Source organism: Branchiostoma lanceolatum, chromosome 2, assembly GCF_035083965.1.
Source record: "Branchiostoma lanceolatum isolate klBraLanc5 chromosome 2, klBraLanc5.hap2, whole genome shotgun sequence".
NCBI lineage: Eukaryota > Metazoa > Chordata > Leptocardii > Amphioxiformes > Branchiostomatidae > Branchiostoma > Branchiostoma lanceolatum.
Genome location: NC_089723.1, coordinates 12215553 through 12232661, shown reverse-complemented (window position 1 = coordinate 12232661; position 17109 = coordinate 12215553). Strand labels below are relative to the sequence as shown.

The window sequence follows — 17109 nt, the reverse complement described above, 5'->3', positions numbered from 1 at the left end:
TCGAAAAGTACTTAAAAGGGTCTTTATGATAGGGTTACTCCGAGTTCTTTCTTTCTTTCTTTCTTTATTTCTAATGCCAGTATCGAATGTTCGGATTATGTAATACTGCACCTGTCACAGATCCTCACGACCCAAGCTCACGACCATGAGTGTACCTGAAACTAGCTAGCAGTAACGTTACTGGCCCCCGGGATTCGAAACCGGGCAGCCAGATCACAGGCCGCACGTCTTATCCGCCCAGTAAAAGGTCTAGACCACTAGACCAGTTGGAGGCGCTGGCCTTATTCCGCCCACGGTTGCGGGGTCTTCTGCTTCCTCCGTACTAGTTACAGCCTCATTGTGATAAAGATATATGCTAGATCTAAAAGGCTGCCCATATTGCTCATTCACAACTCATTCGAACCATGAAGTATCATTAGTACAATGGACGTCATCACTATATCGTCTGATGCCATCTGTATTTTATTTTCTCATCTGACAAACCATCACACTAGCACCTTGATCTCATCTTTAAGACATAGTACAATGTACGATGAAAATGTTTATCAATTCGGAACGTTGACACAATGAAAGTGTCTGCGACTTCTAGTGCGCGGGAGTCTCTTGTTGTTAGATGAGAAATGTGAAATATGTTATTACTCAGACCAGTCATGCAGGCAATTTACCATTTCCTGTCGTCTTTCATCCCGGAAATGAAATTCGCAGGCTCACTTTCCAATCGCCGGGTGCCTTTTACATTGCGTTTTAATGCCTAAAATGTTGAACAAAAGAGAGAAAGAAATTTAAGTATAACAATTTTGCATACTATGGAAATATCCGCCTGTTTATATTCATGTATAAGATTTAACATTTGCTTCATTATTTTATTTCTGATCCGATAGTTCAGGGAGTCATTCCAGTAAACAGGCAATCTTTCGGTTTACGTTGGACACCATATCGATGACTGACCCAAAGTTTGCAAGATGGCTGCCTCAGCGAACGGATTTACTTCCTTATGTGAAGAATTGAAGAGTTTAACTTGGAAAGAGGTGGTGAACCTGGACTGTGTGGTACAGCAGTACAAACTACCACAAATTCTGCAAGTCTTGGACGAAAATAGCATTCCTCAAAGCGTGGACAAGATCACAAGAGGCGACTTTCTTCTGCTGCATTCGCCCTGGAATGTTCAAAAAGTTGTGTGTCAATCTGTGGAAGGGGAGGGACACTACGTCGTTGGGAATCGCCTGGAAATTCCGTACGGATACGAAGGAAAATTTGAGATTTTCAACCTTTGGGAACAGGACTATAAGGTTTTCAACTCTGTGGAGGAAGTGGCCCGTGTCTTTCCGACCAGGGTGTTCGCCTTGGAAGATATTAACATCACGATGGTTGCGGTGGTGAGTGAGAACTCGGACGATCGTGAGTGTTTCAAGATTGTCATCAAGGCCGGACAGGAGCTGACGCTCATGGGACAGACTGATCTGTACCTGGAGGAGTGGCCAGATAGATCCAAGATGGGTATATTTGGGAAGGGAAAATCCCTGGTGTCCAAGATCAGGCCCAAGATCAAGAAGACGCCATGCCTGATCTGCATGCACCACACGCAAGCCGAGAGCGTCAAGCTTCCGTACCCGTGTAAGGGGCGCTTTTCCACATCCAGCCCGGCGGAAATTCGCCAGTACGAGGGCGCCCATACGGTCCAAGAGATAGCCGACAACGTCCGCTTGCCGGTCAGTGTGAAGCTAGTTCAGCCCCCAGCACATAATGCTCATGACGAATACAGGATTCAGAAGAAAGCCTCTCTGAAGTTCTTACAGAAGGAGGAAGGCCAAGATGTCATAGCAGCGTGTGGACTGAAGGAGGGAGCAAGGAAGCTGTTCCAGGTAGATGCGAGACTGAAACCTGTGTTCAGGATAGCTGATCAGGCCAAACAAAAGACAGAGCAGTACCAGACTTTGTTGCGGGAGTGCATGCAGCTGTGGACAGATCACGATGTCGACGCATATTTCAGAGCAGTCAGAATCCACCGATCTAGAAAGCAGAGGAACTCAAGAGACTTGAGCAACCAGAGTAGCGTAGATCGTGAGGAATGCCCCGTACCACCTCCGCGTCGCACGAGTAGGCACATAGGAAGACCCCAGGTTGAAGACTCACCCAGATCCAAAGTTCTTAGCAAAGCCCTGCCTCCCACTCCGAGAGAGGAGGGACAAGATCACCCTGATGGACATGAGATCCCTTATGACTTCCTGTGGCCGGGGACGGGAAGGATAGACACTTCAAACAGGGACAGTAGTGGGAGCACAGAGGAACAACCACAGTTCGTGGACCGTAAGGAGTTGGACAACGCTTTGCACGTGACGGCAGATGAAGAACCATCGGACTTTGAATATCTGGAGGATTGGGAAGACTGGTCAGAGATGGATAACAGGCATCGCAATGGTGAAGGGAACAACAACAAGGCTGTGGCCAACTCACGGTTCTCCCAAGCATCTAACAGAGAAAGAAATCGCAATGACAAAGGTGTGACAGAAAGTAACACTCTTAATTCACTTGTCAGCAGTGACGAGAGTCAGGCGTATGAACTCCTTGTAGATATTGGAAAGAGCAAGTCCCTTCCTTGGGACACTAGGACACCTTTATCTCCAACTAATGCTGACTTGGGTGACATTCCACCTCGACCACCGAGGAACCCCACAGCAACCCCACCACCCCTCCCACTGAGTCCCCGCCCTTCCATGACTAGTCTGAGTGACAGCCAAAAATCAGGCCAAACTTCACCTCAGCAGGTCAGGTCAGGTCAGAGGTCGCCTGTTGAAGGACCACCGATCCTCCCGCGTGGAATGCCACCTACCCACAGTTCTGTTTCCAGCTTGAGTGACAGCGACCCCCCTCCTCTCCCCCCACCACGGCTTCCTCCTCGTCCCATGACAAGCCGGGCAAAGTCCGAGAACAGGTCGGAGAGTCCATCTGACTTTGAGGACATGGACAGTCTGAGCATAGATGGATCTCAAGAGAGTGACAGCGACAAAAGGTCGCCGAGGGTGAACAGCAGCCCCTTCGTGACGGATCCTGACTGGATCCCGCCGGATAACTTGTCCAACCTGACAGTCCAGGAGGTGTCGCAGTGCCTTCGCTACATCGGGACGCCGGACAATGTAGTGCAGCAGTTCTTTCGGGAAAGGATAGATGGACAGATGCTAATACAGTTAGACAAAGACATTCTCAGCCAAGAATTCAGGCTCAGTGGCCTGCAGACTAAGAAAATCTCTGAGTTCATCAATGGCTGGAGACCCAGACTATAGGTAGGACAATTGTAGATGGGAGGAGCTTAGTCTAGGTGAGTGACAGGCACATTGCACAGCATTTCCACACAAACCTTTGACCCAGGTGTATTTGAATTCCACCACACAGAAATATGGCAAAGTTTAGTCCATCAATTGTTTGGTCAGTTTTGCCATATTTCCAAGAAACGGGCAAATTTTAGGAATGAATCTTCAGTAAGGCCAAACAAATTTAACCTCTCAGTTTTAACAAATTGAAGACCCCACCAATTGTAATTTCAAACGTTGAGGTTGAACCGTTGCATTTTTTATCATCCCTTGTTGAACTAAAGTTAAAAGATTCAAAAGCCCTACATCGCCCTCAGGGTGCATATGTGCCAAAGACACATGTCTGATCAGGGCTCGAAATTCATTTTTGGAAATAGGTGCACTGGTGCACCCAAGCAAAAAATTGTTTCTGTGCACCACATAGAATAAAGCTGAAAGTCAGCAAAACATATTCAAGTCTAGAACTTCAATCTGTAATTTTATGCCTAACTTCAAAATTTCAAAGAAGTAATGCATCAAACAAAGTTATATTACTTTTTGAGATACTGTACTCGAATTTCAAGAATGTTTTCTATACCAGTGTACAATAGTACCTCTACCCTATAGTCTACCAAAATATCTACTAGTATAATATGTAGGTGCACTGGTGCACCCACAGTCAAAAATTAGGTGTACAGCTTCAATTTTGGGTGCACACACCTGTACAGGTGCACATGCACCCACTATTTCGAGCCCTGCTGGTGATGCAGGGCTATCTCCAGGACCCGTCCCTCCGTCCCGGGACGGAAATTTGCATGTTAGGATAGAGAAAAATTTCACCCCAATCTGCTCCAAAGATCTGAACTTCGTCACATGAAATTAATGAAAATGTATTTTTGTAAGTTTGAAATGACAGATTTAGATTTAACAATGAAAATTAACAAAATGGGCTTCCAAACAATGAATAGGGGACAGGAGAAAATTAAAGCTGGAGACAGCCCTGGTATGATCATCATGTGTCTACTACACCTTTACTAGGCTTTAGTACATAGACCAATCCTAACTGTCCATCACGATTAAAAGCCTAACCAATGGCAGCATAGCAGTTATCGATTTGATCAATGAGAGAGTGGCTGCAGTTCTTGTGATAATTTGCATTTTTGTGTTTTTATTTTCCTTTTTTACATTTTGCCTGAAGTGGATGGGCTACGGGATTGGTCTACCATAATGTCTCTTGCCAACCTGTCCATTCAAATTTGTCTGGCCTCTGAGTTTGACAGGGTACAGCTGCATGTAGTGGTAAAAGTTGTAACAAACCTGGCCTTGGAAGGGTACTAGAAAAGTGGAAAAGCATGCAAGCCTAGAGGGTAGAGGAAGTGCTTGTTTTTCTGGACCCTCTGAACGTTTCCCACTCTCCTGCCCTTCCCACCGGCCATGTCTGTGTGACAACTACAGCTGCAGCGCATGGTTTGATCACCAGGCTGTCTACATCCCACATACATGTAGGCTAGACCAATACAACTCCCTGTTCTCAATCATTTTGTGTGACAGAAGAGCCAAGTATACCACATTACCATACTGACTTGATACGTTTGTGAAGGTTAGACATCCAGGTAAACAATATATAAGGAGAAATTCAAACTCTACAACTGGATAAAAATTCAGAGATTTATTTCCGTTCAGAAATAAATCTCCGAATTTTTATCCAGTTGTAGAGTTTGAATTTCTCCTTATACATACTGACTTCATTACATGGATGACATCCATCAATTTTTGTCTGTATCCACACAAACAATTGCTACCATACTGTGATTCATACAAATCATCATCATCATCATCATCATACAGTACATCTGGAGAAATATTCTCCTGTGAGGTTAACTAAGTAAAGCAATTCCAGTACTTTTTGTCTTTCGTGGCAGACACCAACGAAAACCCATACAAATAAGCTTTACAAAATGAGCAAAAATATTGGAAAATGGATACTAATGAGCAAAGTCAAAGAAGACGATGTGAAAATGTAGCATAGTAGTTTCATGATAAATGCAACTTTTTTTTTGCAAACATCAGTTTTGGGATGCCCAGAGAATATCATCCATATAGTCAAATCAGTATGGCCTTATGAAAAAAAAAAAAATTTTACTCAAAATTTGGGTGAAGGTACCTTAATTTGAAAAAGACCCAGAGACAATCATAAATGCTATATAAGTAACAGATAAATGGAAGCAATGACACAACGACTCTCAGGTCAACTTGGCAATCCAAGCACCAGTGAATATTCACATTCTCCTCTAAAAACTGGAAAGGGCAAATCCAACCAGAACTTCGAATTGGTGTAGCCTTCCTTGCATTTGTTACCAAAGTACCAAAATAACATATCTTGACTTAGACTAAAGGAACCACTGTATAAGCAATGTTAACTTGAATCAAACTAGAAGTCATAATGAATACAGGTTACAAAGTATTCATCATTTGCTGTGACATGTCTCACAAATATCACAATGTGTAGATAGATATCACAGTTTGTAAAAAAAAAACATTTAACACTTTATGAAATGCTTTCTATATTTCATAGTTTTGCAAGCTCTAACAAAAAGTCATGAGCAATTTGTCCTGCACGAATTCAGTAGTGCACTTGTTTGAAATGTAAAGCAAATATGAATATGCAATTCTATTTGCACAGACAGATCAATATTTAAACTTAAAGCAGAAGTGTTCATGCCAAGTGAATTATGGTGGGACAGTTGTATTTTGTACATTCACACCAGATTATGGCTGGCATGATTGCCTAGATACTGAAATGTTCTTCAATTTATTAAAAGATAAAAAGAACTTTGCTAGCTATTAAACTAGATAGATTGTCACTAAGAGTTATCATGCGATGTTGTCTCTTTTATGTAGAAATCCTATATATGGTATGTTGATTAACATTATTTTGCTTCTATTTCAATAGGGCACAATGAATGTAAATACTACAATGTTGTTATTATTACCATCTCTTGTAGTTATGTCAGGTCACTCTCACACCACTGTAAAATACTAATAAAAGCAAAGCTATGCTCAGAAATACTAGATATGTTTCTATACAGTAAACAGAATTAAGCAATAGGATCTACTGAGGGGCCAAGATCGTGAGTTAATGTCATAGGGGATAGTATGTAGCAAACTGGTCTAATTTTGCAGCAGTTTTTCTTCGAGGAACTGCAATTGAAAGGACTATTATAAACTAGTAAGTAAGATTTCAGAACAGAAAAAAAAATTTCCAGGTAACAATACCTTCATTCGTACAGGATGTTTTGAAATGGCCAAAGACTTACAAACCTTAGTCAGTGTAAGTGATTGGAAACATGGTTACGATTAAAAAGGTGTGACTATGATTGTCCCTAACCCCAAAGAAGATGGATGAATTCAACACAGATATTGGTTCTCTGCTGGACAAATTCTAGCTGACTTTTCCTCCACTTCAAGTTCCTATCAAAAAGCAAAGGCTGTTTTAAGTTGGTTTCTGTTTTGTGTACTTTGAGATAATGGTCTGTTACATTCTTTTAAAGCCACAGAAATGTGCATGAGTTACCAATTGAATATGTAAACAAACTCAGACTAACCAGATTAGTGTATGGAACGGCAGACCTTTGAATGTAAACGTACGCCTACGCGTTGACATGTGAACTTGATAGTTTTGCCATTGCTGCTGGGAAACCTCTATGCTTGGGTAAGGGTTTTTATCAAAATTCCTGTCATGTTTTATAACTTCAAACGTTCAGTGTGTAAGGAATAACCTTACATGTATCCTTCAAGTCAGACAGAACTACAAATGATTTCTGACAACAGGTTGATAATTTAATTTCGAACACTAACTGAAATTCAAGCCTGCCCAAGAAGACCACTCAGGGGACCTTGATAAGAAATGCCCAAGAAGACATGGAAAATCTGGTCTATGTGGACAAGTGGTCACAATGATTGGGATTCTTAATAATCAAGTCAATGAGGAAAATTGGGGCCACCAGCCTGGTATCCAAATCTATTATAGCTTCCGAGTCTCTTTGATTCTTTTTTGCCTACCAGTACTTGCAAAAGAGATAAAAGTGACTCGGCAGCTACAATAGGTTTCGATACCAGGCTAATCAAGGGACTGCCAAAAGTGGTCAATTAGGCACAGGCTGAAACAGGCAATGATGTAAACAAAAAATTTTGACCTCAACACAGCTTCAGTTCAGTTAAGCGATTGATGTGACAATGATATAGTAATATGTATCGTACCTGTAGGCCAATGGAACAAAATTGTATTAATGGAAAAAATTGTTCACATTGTATCTATATATTGATAGTACACAGCCTCAGTGAGCTATGGCTATTTAAATAGTATCAATATAGGCATACTGGTGGTAAGAAGACTTATGTGTGGGTCAAATGGTTTGAAAATAGAACTGTTTTCTGTAAACATTGTAATGTTAATTTTGCACAGTTCAGATGTTGATTCATCATGTTGCCATTGAGAGGTCTGCCATTGCATACACACCAGTAGACATGATTTTATCAGACAAATGTCTGGTATGTATACATAGCAGAGTGTAATTTGTACTAGAACTGATATATGGATTTTTTAAATTAGAAGTACATGTATATCACCAGATATCTGTATCATTTCATTACATTACAAGATGCAATACATATTATGTACATCCTTCGGTGAGAGCCTGTGGTCACTTATTATTATATTTCCCTCCCTATACCCTGTTTTTGCTAGCCTCCTTCGCAGACTTCCTGGAACGGCCGCGTAAATATTTGGCGAAGGGGGGGTGATGCGATTTCTTACACGGGCCAAGGTTAAATGCGGGCAAGGAACTTTCGCCGCCGAGGGAGTTATGTCGCCGAGGGACGACTGCCATACCCCTCCCCCAAATATATACGCCGCTGTTCCAGGAAGTCTGCAAAGGAGGCTAGTTTTTGCTAGCTTGTTCTTTCTTCTTCTTTCTTCTGTCAAAAACCAAGTAGATTTAGGGTGCATGGCAGCTATATTAATGCAGAAACTTAAATTTCCCTCAGGGTGGATGGTATGGATGTCATATTGGAGGTATAGGTAGCTTTAGGAAATACAATGGAATATGCATTGTGCTAATGAAAACTCCATTTGCATAATATATGCAAAAATTATATTTCCCTTACCATAAATGTTATGGACGTCATTGGAGGTGTAGGTAGCTTTAGGAAAGGTTGATAAGATGGAATGTGTGCTATGCTAATGAGGACCTCATTTGCATCATTTATGCAGAAACTTCATATTTCCCTAACAGTAAAAGCTATGGATGCCACATTGGAGGTATAGGTAGCTTTAAGAAAGGTGAATACAACGGAGCGTGGCTTATGCTTATAAGGACCCAATTTGTATAATTTATGCAGAAACTTCATATTTCTTTTGTGGTCAATGGTAGGGATGTCCTATTGGAGATAAAGGTAGCTCAAGAAAAGATGAATACCTCAGAATATACGTTATGCTAATGTGGACCTAATTTGCATAATTAGTGCAGAAACTTGATATTTCTTTTGTGGTAATGGTAGGGACTGCATATTGGACTGAAAACTAGGTTGAATAAACCGTTTCACACTTCTTTTATCAATTGGAGGGAAATATTCTGCATTTTCCTGAAAATGTTGCCTTTCTAGTTATTTTCTTTTTCTATCGAATTAGATTGCTGCACAATGGCCACTTAGTAGAAATTATGCCTTCAGCCCACACCTTAACATGCCTTTGGCCAAGGTTTACTATTATACTGCAGTAAAGGTGCATGCTCATTTTCACCCCAGATCAGTCAAGTGAGGACATTTAATAGGTGTAAATTGCCTTACCCAAGGGCACAAGACGGGGGCCTGCTAGGGATTCGAGCCCAGAACCTTTAGATTCCAAGTCCACAACTCTAACGACAAGACCACATTTCTAAAAACATATGATAGGGTGAATGATTTGCTAAAGGAGCAAGCCAGCCATTAAAAACATATCAGATACAGTTTTGCAGCCCAAGGCGTCTGGTTGATGCTATGAAAAGCTAACATTACAAGTCAGTGGTGCTGCTAGATGTCACAGGGAAACAGTTTGAACTCTGATAATCCACTTTTCAACATAACCTCAATTTAGACAAACTAAAATCTTTGCCCTTTAAGATGTAGAAACAAAGATGATTGTTTATATATTATACACTAACTGGCCATGTAACCCCGACGATGCGTAAACACGTTGATGATGATGATGGCCTTACACTAGACACACTTGACTCTAGATCTTTTTTATGATCAGATGTTATGATCTGCTCAATACTTAAAAACTCACATATATTTGGAGAGTTCAAAGTCACAGATCTGATGTATCTTACCTTTCTGTAGTATATTGTGCTTGCATTTAACTTCCTTTGCATTTGAATATTTTGGCAATGCTTAATCAAACAAGAAATGGAAGATCTCATACCTCAGTGAAAGTTTTTGCGAACTTCTTGTTTTATTCATTAGACGATGTTGATTCAATTAACTTTATATATAGATGACATCCTCTGAGAACCTCAAAGTTGATGCGGGCATGCGAAAAAATGCCTTTATTATGAAATCTAAATGGTCAGAAAGGTTGAACAAATGACTTAACACAGAGTATGGTTTACCAAAGAATAGATTCCTCATTTTTGCTATTTCACATTTTCTCCTTTTGCTTTGGAACTGACTTTGGCATTCTAGGACATTCATTAGTATCCGTTTTCTGATATTTTGTCTGCGATTTAAGGCATATATTCGTTCATTTTGAGGCTGCTTTGTACGATTTACAGTATGGTCGCAAAGCTTTATTCTTGAAATGGCCAAAAATTTATGTGTGCGCAGATGTCATCCATATAACTAAATCAACATTGCCTTATGAATTTCCTGCCACCTTGAACCTGGGCCAGCAGGAACAAACTTGCACATGCACACACCAAGACACACAAACAAACCGAAAGTTTTGGTAAATTGCATTGTCCTACTTGTACATGTAACTGTTAGAGCCACAATATTGTTTAAACCTTTCAGATCACTATTCAAAAGTAGCCAGTTTTTATTCAAGGTGCTAACAATTACAAACATCATTCTTCCTCAAGTGCATGATTCTTCCTTAGATTATTTTAGATTTCACAAACTTAAAGTCAGTTTTTATTCATAGTGTTAATATCTACAAATAGTATTCTCCCTCGTTGATCTTGAATTTCTCAAGTTTACAATGTAAGTTTCATGTCTCTGTCTTCCTGTTTATCTGATTTTAAAAACTTGTGCCTAGACGCCAACACAGGATATTGCATGAAACAGGATCTCAACTGCCTAAAGGAGGAAATTGCGTCAAGGGCTATTTTAAGAACTGAGTTGTCTATGTTATGTTTTATTATCTCCATAAAAAATGGAGATATTGTTTGGGGTGTGTCTGTTTGTTTGTTTATCTGTTTGTGTCTCTGCACCACTCAAGTCAGCATAACTCAAGAGCCTCTTGATGGATTACAATGATATTTGGTATGTGGGCGGGTGTTGTGAAGCGGAAATTCAAGGTCGATTTTGGGCCCCCTGGTATGTGACCTTGGTACTGCAGTAGAACTTCAATTTTTGTATCTTTTGACCTAGACGTGCTGTGGTCTTGATTTTTGGGTGGCAGATAGCTTATGATGTTATAAAGAAGTGGTGTAGGTTTGGTCCCCCTAGCAGCTTCCTCTTAAACTGCAGGGGCGTTTTTGTGAAAATCTCCTAAGGAGAATAACTGAAGAAAGGAACAACGGATTTCCATGATATTTAGTATATTGGTAGCTTAGATAGAGATATACACAATGAAGTGCAAATTATGCTAATTGGGACTTAATTTGCATAGCTAATGAGGAAAATCTATATTTGCAGTGTTTTCCATTATCAGACTCAAATACATGTAACGTATGTAGTTTATGGAAAATGGATCATCAACAGATACCAAAAAGGTGTTTATGACCAAGCATATATTATGCAAATGTGTAAGTCATTTGCATGAATACAATTGTTCATGGAGATATGAGGTCGTGGAACTCTTGTTTGTATACATGTATTCACTTTTCTGAGAAACTGTCTCGACAATGTGTTCCTTCAACAAACACAAATTAAACAGGTCCAGCTATTCACCATTACAATGTATGGAAGTGCGGAAGCCATTATATTGGCTTTATGATTATTGATTTTTACAGATACAGTAATCATATGTAAGCTCCAAGCAGATCTATCGTTGGCAAGGCAGTATTTTAAAAAGGGCCAACCTGTATGAAAGGTCTCCGGACCCGTGGCTTTTGGTACAGGTTGGCATTATTGATACCGATAGATCTGCTTGGAGACAAGTTCTCACTAAGGTTCCTAAACTTTGTTCTGTAAATTCATTTACTTTTGCAATGGTTTTGTTTTGCAGTAGGAGATTTTCATGGTGTTTTAGATGTGTAGTACAATGATCAATCTTTTCAGTTTTTATTGTCCCATTATGTCAATAGCATATAGCTGGGAAGACAATAGGATTGGTCATTGGTCAGTTATTAATGACATTTCTTTGTCAGCAGTCCAACGTTTGTGTTCAAAGGGCAATGTCACATGTCTCCACATATAGTTTTCACCAGTCAACACCATGCCAGGGACCTGTAAATTATTACTAGTGCAGGAGACTGATCAGAGTACTTATCAGTTCTGTAGTCTAGTTCAGCTCACTGAAGCAACACCCTGCGACCCCACGGGGTAGAAAACTCAGGCTAGGGTGCCAACTCTAGCGGGACATACAGTTTTTGTCACTTTAGATGTGAATCACAAATCACAAGAATTAATTTTCTCTTACTCTAACAGTGTATTGTCAAGTTATAAAGGAAACTATACATACAGATGTCGTTTGGTTAGATATACCAGTAATACATATTTTGAAGAGTTCTTCACATACACACAATATCATCACTGTGACAATCATATACACGTAGATATTACAGTTTCATTACATACGGTTTATTCTTTAAGCATGGGAAATTAAAGAAAAAAGGAGCTTTTAGGAATAGGGATAAAATGATAGACATTTACCAAGTAACATTAATAGCTCACAGTGCTTGTGTCTGTCAGTCTGTCTTACTGTGTACATGATAACTTGATAATGCCTGGACGGACTGTCTTAATATTAGATATGGGTAGGTCTTGGAGAGACCTCAAAATGAATACATATGACCCACTAGCGACTTTCTATGGTACTGCAGCAGAACTTCCTGGTTTCATATCTCGTGTTCTGAACAAGCTTTGGTCATTATTTTTGAGAGGTAGATAGTTCTTGGGAGGGAGAGTTAGTGGTGTAGGCTTGGACCCCCTGATGGAACTGCAAGACCTGATTTTCCTAGTGTAGACAGCTTAAGTAGTGATTTACATAATGATATGATTATTATGCAAATCATGAGCTAATTTACATAATTGATGTGGAAAGATTATACAGCTGCTGCATTCCATTTCATTCTTACAGCATTTGGATGTTAAGTAAATATGGACATTACTAGACATAAATCATGCAAACAATGGCCTCATTTACACAAATTATGAGGAAAGGCTACAAAATACTTTGACAAGGATTTCATACATTCAACAATTGTGTTATTTGGGTGGTCTAGAGAAGATGATCAACTGATGTAACTCTTGCAAATGAGGACCTTATTTGCATATTCAATGAGAAGCATTCATGATATGTCACTCGAAAAGGTTAACATCGTCTGGCAAAGGCCGTGGAACTCTAGTTTGGAATGTTATGAAATATGCCTGAGTATCATAGTTTCAGTGTTATGTAGTTCAGATGTCTGTTGAAAGGGGGCACTACTGCACACTGCAAGGAAATCAATGTGGAATGTATTACTCTGTAAATGTATTTAAGTTAAGGCGAAAATGGAGTGTTCGCGGTGGTTTTAAGTTTGCGGCAGTGGACCCTATAGTCACACACTGATACAGTAGTGGACAAGAATGTTCGCGGTGAAACCCTCGCCGCGAAAACCGCGAACATAAAACCACCGCGAACATGCATTTACAGTATTAGTGCGTGTATGCGATTCTCTTTTTGATAACACAAGATAATTCCTATAGCAAAAGAGATGACCCAAAGAGGGAGATAAACAAGTCTAATATAACAAATGAATTGGCATAAAAACATGCACAACTACAATGATATGAAGTAATTTCAAACTTTAACCTTTATACCCTGATCCTGTCCCTTTGATACTGATAGAAATATTCACTTGTAAACATGTCCTATAGTCTTTACTCATGCCATATAGACAAAGTGTGTGCTCTTTATATGCTTATGTTGTCAGTCCTCGATATAGTATTCTCTGTCGCCAAGCTTCTCAGTGACGGCGTCCCAATTTGTACAGGGCTGGATTAAGAATAGATAAAGTTGTAAATGTTTAGACATACATGTTGGTCTGATCATCAATATTTTGTCACATTCAAATCTTATTCACTACACTGTAGTTTTGCTAAAAGCCCCTTGACACTAGAAGCTGCACCAAAGATTTGAAAGAATTTCAGCGAATTTCAGTGATCGATAAACAATGATTTTTTTGACGTTTTGTGTTTTGCACGTTGTCTTTTCAATTATACCTTTAGATGCTGAAACGATTATGAATCAAGTTTCACACCAATACTTTTGGTACGGTCGTTTAGTGATGGCTTTCTAGTGCGAAGGGAGTCTTGTATGATATATGATAGAATGGGGGATGGTGACAGTTGTTAGTTACAGCACTATTGAAGTACATCTGTATTTCTATCTATAGATCACATTGCAACTATATGACCATTATAGACAATTACTCACTATTACACGGACCTTTATGCGGTTCAGGAATACTGTAACAAGAAAATAGTCCCTTGACAATGAGTGCTTCCATGAAAAGTGAGGTTTTGGCTACTTGTTAGTTTGTTAAGAAGCACAGAGCAAAAGTCATGTTACAAATATCAAGCGCACCATCGATCTATTCCCACGATTTCTCTCTAGGACCCCAAAGCGCCACGCCCCCTTTGTACATGTGTTATCTGTTTTCTTGTATACATTTCTTATAAGAGACAAACAATTCCTGCCACTTTTCTGACAATTTAATGACAAATTTTGAGCAAAAAGCCCGATTAACGCACACGTCTATTGATAAATGTAACACGTCTGAGAAAACTTCACAGATTCGTCTGAGTCGTAGGAATCTTCCTCATTTGGAAAATGTTCTTGAAGTTGTTTCCTTGTTTTTAGGAATGTAAAAGGATCGCCTCTCCTTGAGACTTTGTCTCTTGCTGAATTGCTGGACCTATTATCAAGAGGTAGAGAAGTTACACTACTTGTCGTTTGATCCTCACCTTTTGAGACCAGTCCGCCGTTGGGAATGAAGCCGCCTTTCTTCACGTTCACGTTCACTCTCTCTTGCTCTTCGGGTCCGAGTCCTATACTGGAATTGTCCGTGTCTGAGTTCTCCGTGTCTGAGTTCTCTGTGTCCGAGGCTTCTTCAATTATTTCCAGTGGCCTGGACCCGTATCCTGTTTTTCCTTGACCGTTCCTGCTGGTTCCTTGCGCGGGAGGGTTCACGGCTGACGTCTCGGTCCGCTGGGACGATCTCCGCCGGCTGGAGTTGTAGAGTCGGCGCCACCAGGAGGGCTGCTTACCGGGCGGAGGCTGACTGGCTTCCGTCGTCAAGGCAGGTGTCCTTCGTGCTGCTGAGAAAGAAGCTGCTCGTGCACGAGCCTGGGATGCGACCCACTCGGCCCTCATTGCGTCTGTTGCCGCCCCAGCACTGACCGCCGCCACGCACCCTTCCGAGCAGGGCCTGACCCGCTGAAGGTGCCCCTGTAGCAGCTTTAGTAATTCTGTGTTTTGTGGCGACGATTTGCTTGCAGGGGTGAACCTAACATCACTGTCTATAGACAGTTCTGCCGTCATCACCGCTTGGGCACCAGCTTCTGTAACTTCTCCCGGCATTGGCAAGCCGTTAACGACAATAAAGGTCTCTGTACAAAAACTCAAGAGTCTCAAACGTCCCCCGAAGTTAGGGTGATCGTTTGGAAGCTGCCCTCCCACCACCTCCACGTCTCCCGGTAGCTTGAAGTTTTCCAGTAGTTCTTCCATGGTGTATTGCTCTGGGAGGTAGGCCGAGAACCTTCCAGTACAGTCCGTATGTAGACATACCAAACCCCCTGTCTGGTTAGTACAAACCATATAGCCCATGGGCTGAGTAGCCGTCTTGGTTTTCTTCGATTCCCTTTTGCCTTTAAATGAGCGTTTGATTTTTTTCAGCGTAGACGTCTCCTTTTTACCCCCAACTTGGCTTATTTTCAGGTCTACTTCCTCAAAGTCTTCCACTGGTTCTGTCTTGTCTATGGCAGTAAGACAGTCGCCCACCTCAGCAGACATGTTGATGACCTTCGGCTTCTTTTTACTTAAGTCCTTGGCAAAAGCAGGACCGCCATCTTTGTTCTGGGTCTGGGACATTCTCGTGCTCAGCAGTCCCAACAACTCAAACGCTTCCTGAGACCTCCCCGACTCTCCCCACGTGACGTTTTCTTCTACTCTGAAACTCTCTGGAAAGGGGTTAGCCCGCAGTAACTCATTCACACCGCTGTAGAACACTTTCTTGAAAATGACGAACTTTGCCGGGTGTTTGAGGGGAATCGTCAAGAGGGGGCCGTACAGGCGACCGCTCGTCATGTGTACCTTTCTGGCGAACACGTCCCGCTCCGAATAGGACGACCGCAACAGAAAGATCTCGTCTTTAGTCAGGTCTGCTTGAGGGTCTTCTCTAGCAACTGTTACAAACACTGGTAGGTCGTACTTGTTCAAGACTTCACCAGGAGACAGAATCTCGTCTGTCCATTCTAGGTTCTTGGCCCGCTGCCTGATCCTCGCCGCCTGGTTGTTCCCCATGTTTCAATAGCTCTTTCACAAGACCCGCAACTTTACAGCGTATACGTAGTAGAAAACAAATTCATACAATGGTCGACAACACCTTAGCAGTGTTCTGTCGATCAAGAAATCGCAGAGAGAGCCCCTGGGTCCAGGACGCTACAACTGTTGTGACCGAGACGAGGCCACCGACACAGTCCGGAGGTCACAGTGACGTCAAACCTGTTCGACTTCTTTATTATACAGCAATGTCTATAGTACATTCCACTTGTCCTACCATAGAACAAATATATCTCGCACTTAGATCAGACAAGAATTGCTAGCTTCAGTCTTGTGTTTTCCCTTAAATCAAAGAGGTTGATTGTAAAGACTCAATTTGTCACATGAACTACCGTAACAAGGCATCATCGGCATGGCGTTTTAGTTGGAAATGACACATGAAATGTTGGGAGCAGCGGTAGTGTGTTCTCGAGATGTTGAAAAGGTTCGGCAAATATTCGTCGACCTCATACCGTAAGGACACGCCACCCTGGAGGCCAAATTGGGATGACCACCTGCCAGTCGTGTGTGAGGCACGGTAAGGTCACAAAGCACGTTTGTAAGGTCGGACATTTCTGTGATGCAGTCAGCAAGAAATCGGTTAAGTCTACCGTAAACAAACAACAGTTTGTGTAAAGAGACAAAAACATGGGACTGCACGTGACATGTCAAGTCATTCTTTCTGATTATACCACAATCTTTATTGGCACAACAAAAGTACAGTGACTTTCGTAAGGTCTTCTACAAAATTAACAACTAATACATGCATACAATTATGCAGATGAAATGGATATACGTATAAGTATATAAATAAATCTAAAGTTCTAAACATTCTTTGATATTTTTCTATTTGCACACAGTAAGGGTCCTAGAATGTAT

General features: G+C 41.1%; 2 protein-coding genes across 2 annotated transcripts; one reads left to right on the top strand and one right to left on the bottom strand.

Moving 5' to 3' along the window:
* The first annotated feature begins 943 nt into the window (after positions 1–943).
* On the top strand, positions 944–7975 carry LOC136427478 (GRB2-associated and regulator of MAPK protein 1-like). Its single transcript, XM_066416354.1, has one exon. The coding sequence runs from the start codon at positions 963–965 to the stop codon at positions 3279–3281; it is 2319 nt and encodes a 772-aa protein (XP_066272451.1). The 5' UTR covers positions 944–962; the 3' UTR covers positions 3282–7975.
* Positions 7976–12271: 4296 nt separating this feature from the next.
* LOC136427479 (uncharacterized) lies at positions 12272–16648 on the bottom strand. The gene is made up of 2 exons (XM_066416355.1): positions 14655–16648; positions 12272–13683 (listed from the first exon to the last, which is right to left on the bottom strand). Exons 1-2 carry the CDS (start codon positions 16210–16212, stop codon positions 13655–13657), a joined length of 1587 nt encoding a protein of 528 aa, XP_066272452.1. The 5' UTR covers positions 16213–16648; the 3' UTR covers positions 12272–13654.
* Between the last annotated feature and the right edge of the window lie 461 nt (positions 16649–17109).

Bases quoted from the DNA above. Each gene is read 5' to 3' on its own strand.
- LOC136427478 (XM_066416354.1), top strand. From the start codon at position 963: ATGGCTGCCTCAGCGAACGGATTTACTTCCTTATGTGAAGAATTGAAG.
- LOC136427479 (XM_066416355.1), bottom strand. From the start codon at position 16,212: ATGGGGAACAACCAGGCGGCGAGGATCAGGCAGCGGGCCAAGAACCTA. The intron at 13,684-14,654 runs GTGAGGATCAAA...TTCTTAATCCAG, and splicing joins CGGCGGACTGGTCTCAAAAG to CCCTGTACAAATTGGGACGC.